The sequence below is a fragment of the Moschus berezovskii genome, chromosome 22 (genome assembly GCF_049115385.1).
Source record: "Moschus berezovskii isolate FMDL1 chromosome 22, NW_MosBer_1.0, whole genome shotgun sequence".
In the NCBI taxonomy this organism is placed as follows: domain Eukaryota; kingdom Metazoa; phylum Chordata; class Mammalia; order Artiodactyla; family Moschidae; genus Moschus; species Moschus berezovskii.
Genome location: NC_142481.1, coordinates 60,472,595 through 60,491,639, shown reverse-complemented (window position 1 = coordinate 60,491,639; position 19,045 = coordinate 60,472,595). Strand labels below are relative to the sequence as shown.

Here is a 19,045-nt window from a genome sequence, read left to right as displayed (position 1 = left end):
CACAGCAAGTAAAGGAACAGGATAAATGCCCACCAACACAAACAAAAGAGGAAAACATAGGGAACCTACCCGATAAAGAATTTTGAATTTTAATTGTGAAAATGATTCAAAATCTTGAAAGCAAAATGGAGTTACAGATAAATAAAGTGGAGAAAAGGATTGAGAAGATGCAAGAAATGTTTAATAAGGAATTAGAGGAAATAAAAAAGAGTCAATATACAATGAATAATGCAATAGATGAGATCAGAAACACTCTCGTGGGAACAAACAGTAGAATAACGGAGGCAGAAGACAGGATAAGCGAGCTAGAAGACAGAATTGTAGAAATAAATGAAACAGAGACGGAAAAAGAAAAACTAATTAAAAGAAATGAGGACAATATTAGAGACCTCCAGGACAATGTTAAACGCCCCAACATTCAAATCATAGGAGTCCCAGAAGAAGAAGACAAAAAGAAAGACCATGAGACAATACTTGAGGAGGTAATAGTTGAAAATTTCCCTAAAATGAGGAAGGAAATAATCACCAAGTCCAAGAAACCCAGAGAGTTCCTAACAGGATGAACCCAAGGCGAAATACACCAAGACATATATTAATCAAATTAACAAAGATCAAACACAAAGAAGAAACATTAAAAGCAGCAAGGGAAAAGCAACAAATAACACACAAGGGGATCCTCATAAGGATAACAGCTGATCTTTCAACAGAAACTCTACAGACCAGGAGGGAATGGTAAGACATGCTTAAAGTGATGAAAGAAAGTAACCTACAGCCCAGATTACTGTACCCAGCAAGGATCTCATTCAAATATGAAGGAGAAATCAAAAGCTTTACAGACAAGCAAAAGCTGAGAGAATTCAGCATCACCAAACCAGTTCTCCAACAAATACTGAAGGATCTTCTCTAGACTGGAAACACAGAAAGGGTATATAGACGCGAACCCAAAACAATAAAGAAAATGGCAACGGGATCATACTTATCAATAATCACCTTAAACGTAAATGGGTTGAAGGCCCCAACCAAAAGACAAAGGCTAGCTGAATGGATACAAAAACAAAACACTCATATATGTTGTCTACAAGAGACCCACCTCAAAATGAGGGACACATACAGACTGAAAGTGAAGGGCTAGAAAAAGATATTCCATGCAAACAGAGACCAAAAGAAAGCAGGAGTAGCAATACTCATATCAGATAAAATAGATTTTAAAACAAAGGCTGTGAAAAGAGACAAAGAAGGAAACTACATAATGATCAAAGGATCAATCCAAGATGAAGATATAACAATTATAAATATTTATGCACCCAACATAGGAGCACCGCAATATGTAAGACAATTACTAACAAGTATGAAAGGGGAAATTAACAAGAACACAATAAGAGTGGGGGACTTTAATACCCTACTCACACCTATGGATAGATCAACGAAACAGAAAATTAACAAGGAAGCACAAACTTTAAATGATACTATACACCAATTAGACCTAATAGATCTCTATAGGACATTTCACCCCAAAACAATGAATTTCACCTTTTTCTCAAGTGCACACGGAACCTTTTCCAGGATAGATCACATCCTGGGCCATAAATCTAGCCTTGGTAAATTCAAAAAAAATGAAATCATTCCAAGCATCTTTTCTGACCACAATGCAGTAATATTAGATCTCAATTACGGGAGAAAAACTATTAAAAATGCCAACATATGGAGGCTGAACAACACACTGCTGAATAATGAACAAATCATAGAAGAAATCAAAAGAGAAATCAAAATATGCATAAAAATGAATGAAAATGAAAACACAACCCAAAACCTCTGGGACACTGTAAAAGCAGTATTAAGGGGAAAGTTCATAGCACTACAGGCACACCTCAAGAAACAAGTCAACTAAATAACCTAACTCTACATCTAAAGAAACTAGAAAAGGAAGAAATGATGAACCCCAGAGTTAGTAGAAGGAAAGAAATCATAAAAATTAGGGCAGAAATAAATGCAAAAGAAAAGAGACCAGAGCAAAAATCAACAAAGCCAAAAGCTGGTTCTTTGAGAAGGTGAATAAAATTGACAAACCACTAGCCAGACTCATCAAGAAACAAAGGGAGAAGAACCAAATCAATAAAATTAGAAATGAAATTGGAGAGATCACAACTGACAACATAGAAATACAAAGGATTATTAGAGAATACTATCAGCAGTTATATGGCAATAAAATGAATAACTTGGAAGAAATGGACAAATTCTTAGAAAAGTACAACCTTCCAAAACTGAACCAGGAAGAAATAGAAAATCTTAACAGACCCATCACAAGCACGGAACTAGAGGCTGCAATCAGAAATCTTCCAACAAACAAAAGCCCAGGTCCAGACGGCTTCACAGCTGAATTCTACCAAAAATTTAGAGAAGAGCTAACACCTATTCTACTCAAACTCTTCCAGAAAATTGCTGAGGAAGGGAAACTTCCTAACTCATTCTGTGAGGCCACCATCACCCTAATCCCAAAACCTGGTAAAGACCCCACAAAAAAAGAAAACTACAGGCCAATATCACTGATGAACATAGATGCAAAAATCCTTAACAAAATTCTAGCAATCAGAATCCAACAACACATTAAGAAGAGCATACATCATGACCAAGTGGGCTTTATCCCAGGAATGCAAGGATAGGATTCTTCAATATCCGCAAATCAGTCAACATAATACACTACATTAACAAACTGAAAAATAAAAATCATATGATTATCTCAATAGATGCAGAGAAAGCTTTCGACAAAATTCAACATCCATTTATGATAAAAACCCTCCAGAAAGTGGGATTAGAAGGGACATATCTCAACATAATAAAAGCTATATATGACAAACCCTCAGCAAACATTATCCTCAATGGTGAAAAACGGAAAGCATTTCCCCTACAGTCAGGAACAAGACAAGGGTGCCCACTCTCACCACTACTATTCAACATAGTTCTGGAAGTTTTGGCTACAGCAATCAGAGAAAAAGACATAAAAGGAACACAAATTGGAAAAGAAGAAGTAAAACTTTCCCTATTCACTGAAGATGTGATCCTCTACACAGAAAACCCTAGAGACTCTACCAGAAAACTACTAGAGCTAATCAATGAATACAGTAAAGTTGCAGGATATAAAATCAACACACAGAAATCCCTTGCATTCCTATACACTAAGAATGAGAAAATAGAAAGAGAAATTAAGGAAACTATTCCATTCACTGTTGCAATGAAAAGAATTAAATGCTTAGGAATATATCTACCTAAGGAAAGAAAAGACTTGTACATAGAAAACTATAAACCACTAGTGAAAGTAATCAAAGAGGACACTAATAGATGGAGAGATATACCGTGTTTGTGGATTGGAAGAATAAATATTGTAAAGATGAGTATACTGCCCAAAGTAATTTATACATTCAATGCAATCCCTATCAAGCTACCAACGATATTTTTTTCACAGAACCAGAACAAATAATATCACAATTTGTATGGAAACACAAAAAACCTCGAATAGCCAAAGCAATCTTGAGGAAGAAGAATGGAACTGGGGGAATCAAGCTGCCGGACTTCAGGCTCTACTACAAAGCCACAGTCATCGGGAGAGTATGGTACTGGCATAAAGACAGAAATATAGATCAATGGAACAAAATAGAAAGCCCAGAGATTAACCCACACACCTAAGGACACCTTATCTTTGACAAAGGAGGCAAGAATATAAAATGGAGGAAAGACAGTCTCTTTAACAAGTGGTGCTGGGAAAACTGGTCAGCCACTTGTAAAAGAATGCAACTAGAACACTTCCTAACACCATACACCAAAATAAACTCAAAATGGATTAGAGAGCTAAATGTAAGACCAGAAACTATAAGACTCCTAGAGGAGAATGTAGGCAAAACACTGTCCGACATAAATCACATCAGAATCCTCCAAGACCCACCTCCCAGAATATTGGAAATAAAAGCAAAAATAAACAAATGGGACCTAATTAAAATCAAAAGCTTCTGCACAGCAAAAGAAACTATAAGCAAGGTGAAAAGGCAGCCTTCATAATGGGAGAAATTAATAACAAATGAAAAAACTGATAAAGGAATAATCTCCAAAATATACAAGCAGCTCCTGCAGCTCAATTCCAGAAAAATAACGACCCAATCAAAAAATGGGCCAAAGAACTAAACAGACATTTCTCCAAAGAAGACATACAGATGGCTAACAAACACATGAAAAAATGCTCAACGTCCCTCATAATCAGAGAAATGCAAATCCAAACCACAATGAGATACCATTTCACACCAGTCAGAATGGCTGCTATCCAAAAGTCTACATGCAATAAATGCTGGAGAGGGTCTGGAGAAAAGGGAACCCTCTTACACTGTTGGTGGGAATGCAAACTAGTACAGCCACTATGGAGAACAATGTGGAGATTCCTCAAAAAACTGGAAATAGAACTGCCATATGATCCAGCAATCGCACTCCTGGGCATACACACCGAGGAAACCAGAACTGAAAGAAACACATGTACTCCAATGTTCATTGCAGCACTGTTTATAACAGCGAGGACATGGAAGCAACCTAGATGTCCATCTGCAGATGAATGGATAAGAGAGCTTTGGTACATATACACAATGGAGTATTTTTCAGCCATCAAAAAGAATGCATTTGAGTCAGTTCTAATGAGGTGGATGAAATTGGAGCCTATTATACAGAGAGAAAGAAAGAAAAACATCAATACATCAATACAGTATACTAACGCATATATATGGAATTCAGAAAGATGGTTACCTTAACCCTGTATCAGTTCAGTTCAGTTCAGTCGCTCAGTCGTGTCCGACTGTCCGCGACCCCATGAATCACAGCACACCAGGCCTCCCTGTCCATCACCAACTCCTGGAGTTCACTCAAACTCATGTCCACAGAGTCGGTGATGCCATCCAGCCATCTCATTCTCTGTTGTCCCCTTCTCCTCCCGCCCCCGAGACATAGGTGTATAGAACAGTCTTTGGGACTCTGTGGGAGAGGGTGAAGGTGGGATGATATGGGAGATTGGCATTGTAGCATGTATATTTTCATATGTGAAATGAGTCACCAGTCCAGGTTTGACGCATGATACAGGATGCTTGGGGCTGGTGCACGGGGATGACCTGGAGGGAGGATATGGGGAAGAGGGAGGTGGGAGGGGGAACACATGTACACCTGGGGCGGATTCGTGTCAATGTATGGCAAAACCAACCAATATATTAATGTAAAATAATTTGCCTCCAATAAAAGAAAAATCACATACTACAAAGGACATCTAGTTCTATCCTGAGCCGTTTGTCTTTCATGTACGTGGGCTTGAGACAGTGAAAGTGCTTTCAAATAAGCACATGATTTTACTTAATTATTTTGATTTTCACTCTTTTAATGGTACAGTCCCTTACTGAAACATTGTCTACTTCTTGGAGAAAAAACATTTTGTGACTTATTTTACTTTTTGTTTTCTTTTCTTTTTAAAAGATCTACATTATAAGCTAGTCATTGACATTCAAGAAACTTCCCAAATGTGGGAGAACAAACATTCTTTCTAACACTTTTTAAAGATTTTCATTTTTTTTGAGACTGGGAATCTTGATAATTCTCTGCTACTGCTGCTACTGCTAAGTCACTTCAGTCGTGTCCAACTCTCTGTGACCCCAAAGACGGAAGCCCACCAGGCTCCCCCGTCCCTGGGATTCTCCAGGCAAGAACACTGGAGTGGGTTGCCATTTCCTTCTCCAATGTGTGAAAGTGAAAAGTGAAAGTGAAGTCCCTTAGCCGTGTCCGACCCTTAGTGACCCCACGGACTGCAGCCTACCAGGCTCCTCCATCCATGGGATTTTCTAGGCAAGAGTACTGGAGTGGCTTGCCATTGCCTTCTCCGTGGTAATTCTCAGGACTACAATAATATTCTCTTGTGACAAATTTCTACACATACATACCTTTGTTGTTTTAAACATTAATGATAGTTGATATGAAGTCATTATAAAATCTTAAGATATACAGATATGTCAAAGAAAAGACTATAGTAATCACCAAGAGTCACACAACTCAGAAATAGTGACTAATCCGAGAGAGCATTATTGCAGACATTTCTAAATATCCCTAGTGCAGGATTTACCAACCTTGGCACTCTTGCCATTGGGCTGAGTGATTCCTTGCGACGGTTGGGGGCTGTCCTGTCCTTTGTGGGACATTTAGTAGTATCCTGGGACCCTACCCACTAGATGCCAGAAGCATCCTCCCCAGTTGTGACAACAAAGTATGTCTCCAGAAAAAGCCAGATGTTCCCTGGGGTCCAGAATAGCCCCAGGTTAAGAGGTACTATTGTAGATAGAGGAATAGAAAAAGAGATTCAGAAATAAATTTATTTATTAACTTTATGAACGGAAACTGACAGAGAAAGAAGAAACAAACTGAAGCCATGGGGACTGATTTATATTATTTATGTACCTAATAAACATGTATTCAATGCGCTAACTTAAACTTTATAAAAGTTTTAAAGGTTATAGAGTCACTAGGTTTTCCATTAAAGTCTTGTATTCTAGACAGCATTGATCTATTCTGAAAAATGTGAAAATTAGCACGCATCTGTCCTCTTCTTTTTCTCCCCCTACCTCCCAATTTTTGCTAGTTTTGCTATTATTTGTATGGTTGTCTATTTTTGAATACTAACCACTGGTCCTGTCATCAGAGGCCCTCTATTCATGAATGAATGTTTTTCTTTTTATTCTTGGATGAATCGCATTTTCAGGTAATGATATTTTCTTTGGTTTTATTTTTTTTCTTCTAGAAAGTCTCAAGCGTGTTGCATTACCTGAGTTGGCACACGCTTGAGAATATTGGTTGTCTCTGAACTCTAAAATGAAGTTGGCTGGTTTAATTTTATGCTGTTTTTTGGTAACAGCTTTATTGAGATACAGTCCATGTGCCCTGTAATTCACCTATTTGAAGTGTACAATCTAATTATTAAATGGAGATATATATCCATCACCACAAGAAATTTTAGAGCATTTTCATACCCTATAAAGAAACTTGTACCTGTTAGCACACTTCCCATTTTCCCCAAACTCCCACCCCAACCCTAGTCAACCATGCCTCTACTCTTTATCTCTGCAGACTTACTGATTCTGGTCATTTCATGCAGGTGAAAACCCAGAATGTGGGATCTTTGTGACTGGTTTCTTTCACCTAGCATCACATTGGCAAAGTTATCCATACTGTAGATTATATCAAATATTCTTTATTTTTAAGGCCTAGTCATTCCTTTCTATGGATACACCACATTTTGATCATCCACTAATCAGTTGTTGGCCATTTGTGTTGGCTTCACTTTTTGTCTATTATGAATAATGCTTCTGTGAACATTCATGTCTAAGTGTGTTTTTTTTGGACATGTATATTTCCACTTCTTAGGAGTATACATTTAGGAGTGGAACTTCCGGAGTATAAGGTAACAACCCTGTGTTTAACCTTATAAGAAACTGATGTGATGTTTCTGAGTCACATTTTGTGACTCTTCAGCAGTTTGTACATAATATCCTACTGAACTTGCACTAAGAGATTCAGTCAGCCTTGTATTTTCTAGCTTTTTAAGATGTCTTTTGATGGACACCTTTTGATTCATATTTCATTATGAATTAATGTTCTATTTTTATTTTTCACCAAAGAGCTTGTATGTGCTTTACTCTCAGAATTTTTTCAAATTTGGTAAGACTTACCTGTTACCTCAATACTTAAAAAAAAAAAAAAAAGGCTCTCTAAATTTTCTTTCAGAAATTTGTAGAAAGTGCTCCTTTATCTTCTAATTTTTAATGTTACTGTGGGAAATTCTGAGGCCTAACTGACTTTTCCAGTTTGAGGTGATTTGCTTTTTCTGACTGAATTATTGAAGGAATAGTTATCCTTACAGATCAGTAACTTAACAACTCGGTGTTATGTGCTGCTCAGTTCAGTTCAGTTCAGTCGCTCAGTCGTTTCCGACTGTTTGCGACCCTTTCCCCTAAAACAGGATATGATGTGGTAAAATGTATGGCTGCATTTTATAATCTGTTTCAAGAGTTGTAAGCATGATCTAAATTTCTGCTCTCAGTAATTATGTAACAAGGTAGTATTTTTTTTAAGCTCTTTGACATTTGAATTTTTCTAGTAATTTTGTGAAATGTATTTCTTCTCAGTTAATTCATTGTGTTGAAATTTCATGTCTAATCAAGACACCCTCAGAACTTACATGGTTTGAAAAGATTGTTCTAAGTTTCTTGTTCTAAGAAACCCTTGTCATTGAAATTAGTTTCTTCATTTTGCCTGCATCGACTTGTTCAGCTGTCAGAGAAATCACAGCTGCCCAGAATGCATTAAATAATCAAAGGTGCATGTAGGCAATAAATAACTTTGCAGAAGTTGTATTCTTAGACTGGGAAAAGATATTGACTAGTGATTTGGTTAATTTTCCTTCCGTTTGACAGAGTCCTGTTCCATTTGGCAGACTGCATATAAACCATTAAAAAGAATGAGGGTCGATTCCATATTAATCGATAATCGTATAATATAATTTTGCAGGCCCCACTATATCTGGTAACCCTTCACCATTAATACATTCTTTTTATTTTTTGAGTCTTTGGTTATATTATGTTTTATTTCCTTGAGCTTCCTTTGTCTCACTTTCTTAAATCTTCTCCGCCTTGTTATGCCCTCCTGTCTTCTTGCTTTTTCTCTTTCTTCTGTCTCTGTTCTGTCCCCCCTCTTTGCCTTCTATCTGCTTGTGCACACACACCTTTCAGAATGGCTAAAATTAAAAAAAAATAGTGACAACACAAAATTCTCATCAGAACGTGGAGAAACTGATCACTCATACATGCTGCTGAGAATGAAAATTGATACGGCGACTCTGGACATTTTTGGCAGTTTCAAAAGAAATAAAAGCATGCAACTCTCATTAGAATCACTGATTATACTCCCTGGCATTTATCCCAGAGAACTGAAGTCTTTCTTGTACAAAAACCTGCATGAGGATGCTCATAGCAGCTTGATTTGTGATGACTGAAAACTGGAGACAACCCACATGTCTTTCAGCAGGCACATACTTAAATAAATTGTGAAGCATCCGTGCCACACCATACTACTCAGCAATAAACAGGAATGAGCTATGAACATACACAACAAGCTAGGTGAATCTTAAGAGATAATTATGAGTGAAAAAAATGATCAATCTCAAAAGACTGCATGCTGTACACATTTATTTGTAGAGGGTTCCTCAAATGATGGTGGAGAACAGATTAGTGGTTGCCTGGGGTGAGAGAGGGGCTGAGGGCAGGATAGAAGAGGGTGTGCCTGGAAGAGTGAAGCATAGTGATGAAAATGTTCCATGCCTTAAGTATATCCATGCCAATGCCCTGGTCATGATATTGGACCACAGTCTTGCAAGATATCATCATTGGGGGAAATTAGGTAAAGGGTACACAGAATCTTTATTATTTCCTACAACTCCATAAAAATCTATGGTTATCTCAAAATAAAAATTTTCATTAAAGAAACCCATAATTCCAGCTTTTTAAAATGATTAAGGGTTCAGAAAGATTCCTTTGACTAGTAAATTATCCCTTGCCTTAGCATTTCTGTATTTTTTAAAATTTATTCAGTTTTAAGAAAGGTAGTGTTACCAAACTCATCAGGTTGTATACACTAAATATGTACAGCTTTTTACCTGTCAGTCGTACTTCATATAAGTGGTTTTTGAAAAAAGAAGAGAGAAGGAAGGAAAAGAGGTGTTAGCATGTCATGCAGTTTGATTTTAAAAGTATAACATAGTGTCCTAAAAAACAATTGATTTGTCAAATATTGTCCTTTCTTAAAACATCTTTTTTGAAATGTAATTCATATACTATGCAATTCACCATATAAAGTCAACTATTCAGTGACTGTTAGTGTATTCATAGCATTGTGTAACCATTGCCACAATGAATTTTAGAACATTTTCATTACCCTAGAAAGAACTCTGGGCCTCTTAGCCTCTGTCATCTTTCAGTTTTCCATCTTCCCAGCCAACTAATCTACTTTCTGTCTCTATAAATATGTTTGCTTTTTAAAAGAGAATCAGTATCATTAATAAATGATATAAATAAAAGTTTAGTAAAACAGATGTTTAAAAAATTAATTGTAATCTTAATATTCTACTAAGTTAATTTTCCCTCATGGGCTCTTTTTACCTTATGTATAGAATTAAATACTGGATTGCTTGCTAAGTCACTTCAGTCGTGTCCGACTCTGTGCGACCCCATAGACGGCAGCCCACCAGGCTCCCCCGTCCCTGGGATTGTCCAGGCAAGAACACTGAAGTGGGTTGTCATTTCCTTCTCCAATGCGTGAAAGTGAAAAGTGAAAGTGAAATCGCTCAGTCATGTCTGACTTGTCGTGACCCCATGGACTGCAGCCCACCAGGCTCCTCTGTCCATGGGATTTTCTAGGCAAGAGTACTGGAGTGGCTTGCCATTGCCTTCTCCGTAAATACTGGATACATCTTTCTTTTCTATGTAAAAAAATGTGTGAATCCTATTATTCATAAAATTTGTTTTGAATTCTAGAAAGTTAATAAGTGGTATACCTGAAGGAATGTTTCCGTATCTCTAGTACCCTATCAGTCAGTCAGTCAGTTCAGTCGCTCAGTTGTGTCCGACTCTTTGCAACCCCGTGAATCACAGCACGCCAGGCCTCCCTGTCCATCACCAACTCCCAGAGTTCACTCAAACTCATGTCCATCGAGTCGGTGATGCCATCCAGCCATCTCATTCTCTGTCGTTCCCTTCTCCTCCTGCTCCCAATCCCTCCCAGCATCAGAGTCTTTTCCAGTGAGTCAACTCGTCGCATGAGGTGGCCAAAGTATTGGAGTTTCAGCTTTAGCATCAGTCCTTCCAATGAACACCTAAGATTGATCTCCTTTAGAATAGTGAATATAATTGAGACCATAGTAATTATTATTTAATTATTATTTACTTAGAATAATACATTTTTACATATACTTATATCGGTTTTTTTCAGATTCTTTTCCCATATCAGTTCAGTTCAGTTCAGTCGCTCAGTTGTGTCCAACTCTTTGTAACCCCATGAATAACAGCACGCCAGGCCTCCCTGTCCATCACCAATTTCCAGAGTTCACTCAAACTCATGTCCATCAAGTCGGTGATGTGATCCAGCCATCTCATTCTCTGTCATCCCCTTCTCCTCCTGCCCCCAATCCCTCCCAGCATCAGAGTCTATTCCAATGAGTCAGCTCTTCGCATGAGGTGGCCAAAGTATTGGAGTTTCAACTTTAGCATCAGTCCTTCCAATGAACACCCAGGACTGATCTCCTTTAGAATGGACTGGTTGGATCTCCTTGCAGTCCAAGGGACTCTCAAGAGTCTTCTCCAACACCACAGTTCAAAAGCATCAATTCTTCAGTGATCAGCTTTCTTCACAGTCTAACTCTCACATCCATACATGACCACTGGAAAAACCATAGCCTTGACTAGACAGACCTTTGTTGGCAAAGTAATGTCTCTGCTTTTCAATATGCTATCTATAGGTGATTACAGAATTCTGAGTAGAGTTCCCTATGCTATATAGTAGGTCTTTGTTGATTATCTGTTTTATATATAGCAATATGCATATGTCAGATCTTCCCTAGTAGCTCAGGTCGTAAAGAATCCACTTGTGATGCAGGAAACCTGGTTTTGATCCCTGGGTCAGGAAGATCCCCTGGAGAAGTGAATGGCAACCCACTTCAATATTCTTGCCAGAGAATTCCATGGACAGCAGAGTCTGGCAGGCTACAGTCCATGGAGTCACAAAGAGTTGGACATGACTGAGTGACTAATACACACACATCAATCCCAAACTCCTAATTTAGCCTCCCTACCCTCCACTTTTCCCCTTTGGTAACCATAAGTTTGTTTACTGTGTCTGTGAGTCCATTTATATTTTGCAAATAAATTCATTTGTATCATATTTTCATATTCCACATGTAAGCATCATATGATAATTGTCTGAATTAATTCACTTGGTATGATAATCTCTAGGTTCATTTGTGTTGCTGCAGATGACATTTTGTTGGGGTGACAAAGAGCATTCACATAGTAGGCGTTTGCATTCAGGTCTGTTGCAGGCATAGCTTAGGGATTTTTAAACCACCCCAGCCATGAAATCCTCTCTTTGAAAAACCTGCCACTTCTGCGGCTGCGTGCTGGTTGGGCTCTGCTGTGCCTCTTCTTTCCTGCCCCTTCTTTCTCCAAGGCAACCCACATCCTCCCGGGTGCTTCTTGGCACAGCCTGTAAAGAGCTGAGCTATCAAATGCCAATAACGTTATTTGGTCACGAAAATATTGGCCTTGACTTTCTTTATAATTGTTGTGGATTAGGAGTAATTTCTTAATTCAGTTAAATGTTCATAGGTTTTTACCTACTGTAAGTCTGTAAAATAAGGTTTGCAAACTAGACAAATGAGGAACTGTGTGTGTGAGAGTGATTAAACTACCTAAGATAATAAATTGTTTTTACTACTGTAGAAGCATTCATTGTAAAGATAGCAGCAATTCAAAGAATTTGTTCCTCTCTTTGAATCAGTTCCCTGAAACCCTCTATATGATGCTCTATTGGGTTAGTTGTGATTTAAAAATGAAGCCAATGGAATATTATATTCTCATAGTAATATTATCTAATTTAGACCTTCAAGTAATTCTGAGTGTTCTTCTTAGTAATCAGTCCAAATGAGCAAGATTTAATAATATTCCATAATTTAAAGTTACAACTTTGATGTTTATACATTTCAGCAGACAGACATTTAATTTCTTCTAAAAATAGATCAGGTCAGAACTGTTAAGAAACCAGTGTGTTATTACCCCTGTCTTGATATTTTTCATTTTCTTGCTCTCTTTCCTAGAAAGTAAAATATCTAGGCATATAAATAGCTGTAAAATGGAAATAAGGCCAAAGTTTGACATACTCAGAAAATATACAGTTTCCCTTGGCTGTAGGGAGAAAAAAGTCCCTTTGAATGTATTCTCAACTGAATAAACTCAGCTCTAAAATTGTCCACATATGAGCTGGGGATTGACTTTTGAATCAAGTTCATAGGAAATATAAAAAAATACAATAGATGTAAGCACTGTTTGTCTGGATCCAGAATTTATAGAAAAGAAATGACAATCTTAAGGAATAAATAGAAGCCAAGTCAAGTTTGTGACTTTAACTCCGTTTCTGTTCTCTACTAGCATAATGAATCGTTGTTTTGAAATTCCTGTGTTCTAACTTCAGAGGATCAATAAGTCTTTCTTCCAGGAAGGTGATTTAATCGAATTTTATTCAGTGTTGTGAGTACATATGAAGGCAGTTGCTTAAAACTCAAGGTGTATATCTCTTTTTGATGTGTCGACAACTTGCATAGTTCATTGCTCCAATAATGCTTCTCATCAACCACTTGTATCCAGTTGGATTTCATACCTGTCACTTCATGCCACTGCATGTGTATTTTCCCCCCATATTTTCTGCTATGTAAGACCCAGAATATTTTTTTCAAAAGAAAACTTGTAGATAACCAAAAAAAAAAAAAGGTGGGAAAGTGAAGAAGTTGTATTTCTGTATGACAGAAATTATCATTAACTATATAGTCCACATAATTTTTTGTGAATGTCTTAATATACTTCAGTTTTGAAACACTTTCACCTTCTTATTTTGAGCATTTAAAATTTTTTGAGAGCCTTTTTCCTCACTGTTACAAGCAGAGTAAAAGATAATTTAGGATAAAAAGAGCATTTTCTCTGTGAGACTATCAGCATAGCACAGAGTAAGTAGTGTCTTGATCTTTAATTAGATGAGAATATTTTTATTGCCAATCTCAGTTTAAAAAAAAATCACAAAGTCCATTAATGAAAACAGTTTGTTGAGGGTGTAGCTCTGTAAAACATGTATTAGAATGAAAAACACTTTGAGCTTCTGAAGAGTTTTTTGTTATTTAAAGTAATATAGGTGTTTCAATTTTCAAATTATAAAAAATTGTCTATTAATGCTTGGCAGATCTTATCATAACACTTTGGCATTTAGGCTGTGGGTATTTTTCTTCATATGAAATGTAACTCTCAGTCCTTTAGTGTAGTCATCATTCCTGTCCTGTGTTGGAAGGAACCCAGAATTCCAATCCTTGTAAATCTCTCACCATGTTTTCATGTTTTGCATACTGTATAATTAACAGACAAAAGAAAAGCAGGTATGTATAAATGAGCAATATTTTAATAGTAAAACTGCAAAAAATAGAAAATGTAATTATGTCATTTATTTTATGAATTTGTTTCCTTTCTTATTTTTTCCTTAAAAATAAAACAGAGTTATTTTGGAATTCAGCTTCCTTCAATACTGAGGCATCCTACCTCCATTTTCCTACTTTCCATGGAGAGCTGAGTGCGGATGTGTCTTTCTTCTTCAAGACAACAGCTTCATCTGGGGTGTTTTTAGAGAACCTGGGGATTACCGATTTCATACGGATAGAGCTACGCTGTAAGTCATCTTTTCCTTAGATGATTGTGGAATTCTTTTTAGGAGTAATGAGTGTGTACCGTCGTGTCCAACTCTTTGTCACCTCGTGGACTGTAGCCCCCAGGTTTCTCTGTCCATGGGATTTTCCAGGCAAGAGTACTGGAGTGGGTAGCTATTTCCTATTCCAGGGGTTTGGGATTAAATTCTGTAGCTAGTTTTTATTTATTTATTTTTTAAAAATTTATTTATTTTAATTGGAGGCTAATTACTTTACATTATTGTATTGGTTTTGCCATACATTGACATGAATCTGCCCCGGGTGTACTGTGTTCCCCATCTTGAATCCCCCTCCCACCTCCTTCCCCCTCCCATCCCTCTGGTTCATCCCAGTACACCAGCCCTGAGCATCCTGTAACATGCATCGAACCTGGATTGGTGATTCATTTCACATATGATAATATACATGTTTCAATGCCATTCTCCCAAGTCATCCCACCCTCGCCCTCTCCCACAGAGTCCAAAAGACTGTTCTATACATCTGTGTCTCTTTTGCTGTCTCGTATACAGGGTTATCATTATCATCTTTCTAAATTCCATATATATGCGTTAGTATACTGCATTGGTGTTTTTCTTTCTGGCTTACTTCACTCTGTATAATAGGCTCCAGTTTCATCCATGTAACTAGTTTTTAAAATACCATGTTTCTACATCATCAACCGAATCTTTTCATTGTGTCCTTCGGGAAAAAAATATTATATTAAGATAGCATTTTTTGCAAGAAAATTATTTAATATTTAACGTGATAATTTGGGGAAATTATTAGTATTCTCTAGAACTAACTTAAAAAGTCTTTTAAATTCAGAAAAATTAAACATTTTTTAAAAATCCAAATACTCAGTTTTTTTTTTCTAATTTTAATTGGAGGTTATTACTTTACAATATTGTATTGGTTTTGCCATACATTGACATGAATCTGCCCTGGGTGTACATGTGTTCCCTTACAAATTAATTAGATCAACCAGCCATATTGTTTTGATATCCTCTTAGACTGCTGTTAATATTTTGATATCAAATGTATATTGCATGCTTTTGAAATTAAGTAAATCCTGAAGCTTTGATGCAGAGACATGGGTTTGATCCCGAGGTCGGGAAGATCCCCTAAAGGAGTAAATGGCAAATCACTCTGGTATTCTTGCCTGGGAAATCCCATGGACTAAGGAACCAGGTGGGCTCTAGTCCATGGGGTCAAAAAAGAGTCAGACAGGACTGAGAGACAAAACAAGCAAATAGCTTTAGTATCTTTCAATATGAACAACTAACTCCGGTGATGAGTTTGTCAGAATCCATTTCCCCCAAACACAAATGCGTCTTACTGTCTCATTCTGTGTGTTCTGCACACACCTCCGGTTTCTTCCGTAGAAAGTAAACCGTTACCTTCATGTTTAGTGACTGTTGGTGCAATGCGACTCTTCCTGAGGGTATTGAAGACTGAGCACCCCCACCATGGGGGCTAATGCCAACAATCTTCATGTCTGACGCTTCCAGCTCCTGCAGTTGTGACATTTTCGTTTGATGTGGGAAATGGGCCTTTTGAAATCTCGGTGCAGTCACCCACTCCCTTCAACGACAACCAGTGGCACCACGTTAGGGTTGAGAGGAACATGAAAGAGGCCTCGGTTCGAGTGGATCAGCTCTCACCAAGGACGCAGCCGGCCCCGGCGGACGGGCATGTCCTTCTGCAGCTCAACAGTCAGCTCTTCGTGGGTAAGCCCTGCTTTGGACAATTTGTCTTTAATTGTATGATGTAAGTGCAGAGATGGGCCCAGAGAAAATAATGCCAACTGTAGATAATGATGCAGTCCCTGGGATTGCAAGGAGATGGACAGGACTGAGGGACTGAACTGATAAGATAATGATAACACCACCCCCAAACCCCCATTTATTGAGAACCTGTGTTCCAGGCTGCACTGGGTGTTTTTGCTACTTCCTCATAACCAACCTGTGCAATGGATATTATCCCAGTTTTACCAACAAGGTTACTGAGGTGCAGGAGGCTGAAATCTCTTGCCTTCAGAAACCCACCTAGTCATGAAATTCACATTTGTGTTTGACTAAGGCCTAAACCTGCATTCTTTTCATTTCCAGTTTTGTTGAGATGTAATTGACATAGGGCACCATAAAAATTTAACATAAATATTCTTAATTTTCCAGATTATGTAACTTGTTACAAATTTTTTTAAATGTTAATGTTTTTAGCATGATATTGGACTTGTTTACCTTTGTTCCCCAGGAAATTGAAGAACTCTCTTTGTAAATCCAGCTAACGCCAACCAGTGATCCCTACCAAAAACAAGCCAGTGGCAGGAAAAAAAACAAACAAACAGCATGAGCAAAGTGTTGTAGCATCCATGGTTTGACCAGTTATACCAGTTCTACTGGTGTCCATTATTTTCCCATTTTTCTGATGTCATCTGATCACCTACTTTATGTTTATATCCAAATGTCGTTCCTTTTTTTTCTAATTACATTCACTTAGTATTTATAGACTTGATAGGAGAATCCTTCTGGGTGTGTTTGTTTTACATCTTTGCTAATTACAGGACTTATTGACCATGAAGTTCAAGGAATTATCTCTTACTTGATCACTTTCACATATTTTAGTGTAAATGAGGACATAGCAACCCTGTCACTCAGGATAAATTGTGAATTATCAGAAACTGTTTCAAGCCTTTGTAAGAGTTATGTTTTAGAGCAAAATTCTCATCAGATCCCCATTACATCTTCTCTTGTTTAACAGCCTTGTTTTAAGCTCTCTCACTGGGAAGGATGAAGCTGATCGAAGGGTATGGAAATAATAAAGAAAAGATGAGAGGAAATACATAACTTTTCTTTTAATAACATGCTAGGAGCTCAGTCAGGAAATTGACACAGATATTTCTTGAGTTACAAACAATAAGAGATGGTCACAGCAAAAGGTATGGCAATTTAAAATCTGTCAGGATCTAGGAAATAGCCTTCCTGTTCTTAGAAATTGAGAAAGCTGAAACAGTCCTCAAATTTTTCAGTGAAATCTGCTGTGGTTTGCCTGGGCATGACCTTTCATTCTTGGTGTGAATTTTAACTTCCTAGAAATGGAGTCACTGTGTATTGTGTCTGATAGGAACCCTGGCCTTAATTTGTTTACAGGTAGTTGTAATGGATAGAAATACTATTATGATCTAGAATGATATATTAGGACAGACTTGAGTCTTTTGCCATCAGTCATGTGTTACAATTTTAATAAGGATCTAAGAGACTTTATCTCTATGGGGAATAATGGTTAGGATTTTTACATTCTCATATGTTAAATTCAAGCATGATTGTGTTATTAGAAAGTTTTAGAAATTGAAATCTTTATTGTATTTTCAAAATCATTGTAAATTAAAAGGAAAAGCAGAAAGAAAGATCTTTGGAAAAAGTTACGTCTATTGAGAAAAATCTATATAGTCCCCTCCTTCCTACTTACAGCTGAGTAAATAGAAGTGGTTAATGTGATTATATTAAAAAATGGACTCATTTTGAAAGTCTTGCAGCCTTAGGTAGAGACACGTCATTGATTGTCAAGAGGCCATATAAGGGTCTATATTTATCTTTACTCTTAAGAAAGGACCCCAACCAAGTTAATAGAATAAAACATACAAGATAACATCATAATTTGTCAATCTACAACATTACTATTAAATCAACATGTTTTTTATTTCTAGATGAAAATAGCTTTCCCCTTTGGGAAGATTCAATGGAATTTAAATTATAATTAAAAGGTTATACTGAGTTAGAATAAAGTGGGTGAAAACTAGAAGACTAGTAATAAACAGAGCCAGTTTGATATAGCACTTATTAAGACAAAGGTAGTTCTCTGCCTTCCTGAGAGTATATTTCAGGGGAAAAGGCAAGAGGAAGCCAAAAAAAAAAAAAAAAAAAAAAGAATAAAAAACAAAACAAGACAAGACAAAACAAAAAATACATATATAAATATCAGTTCAGGTCAGTTCAGTTCCTCAGTCATGTCCGACTCTTTGTGACCCCATGGACTGCAGCACGCCAGGCCTCCCTGTCCATCAACAACTCCTGGAGCTTGATCAAACTCATGTCCATTGAGTTGGTGATTCCACCCAACCATCTCATCCTCTGTCGTCCCTTTCTCTGCCTGCCTTCAATCTTTTCCAGTATCAGGGTTTTTCCAGTGAGTCAGTACTTCGTATCAGGTGGCCAAAATATTGGTTTCAGCTTCAGCATCAGTCCTTCCAATGACTATTCAGTACTGATCTCCTTTAGAATGGACTGGTTGGATCTCCTTGCAGTCCAAGGGACTCTCAAGAGTCTTCTCCAACACCACAGTTCAAAAGCATCAATTCTTCGGTGATCAGCTTTCTTTATAGTCCAGTTCTCACATCCATACATGACTACTGGAAAAACCATTGGTTTGACTAGATGGACCTTTGTTGGCAAAGTAATGTCTCTGCTTTTTAATATGCTGTCTATATTGGTTATA

The 19,045-nt window shown here is 37.3% G+C and overlaps 1 protein-coding gene across 6 annotated transcripts in view; it reads left to right on the top strand.

Moving 5' to 3' along the window:
- CNTNAP4 (contactin associated protein family member 4) overlaps positions 1 to 19,045 on the top strand; it is a 284,057-nt gene that overhangs the window by 229,428 nt on the left and 35,584 nt on the right. For all 6 annotated transcript variants that reach the window (XM_088830269.1, XM_088830270.1, XM_088830272.1 and 3 more), the window contains 2 exons: positions 14,365 to 14,535; positions 16,060 to 16,278. In XM_088830269.1, coding sequence (XP_088686395.1) covers positions 14,365 to 14,535; positions 16,060 to 16,278 — 390 coding nt within the window. The remainder of the gene's footprint in view (positions 1 to 14,364; positions 14,536 to 16,059; positions 16,279 to 19,045) is intronic.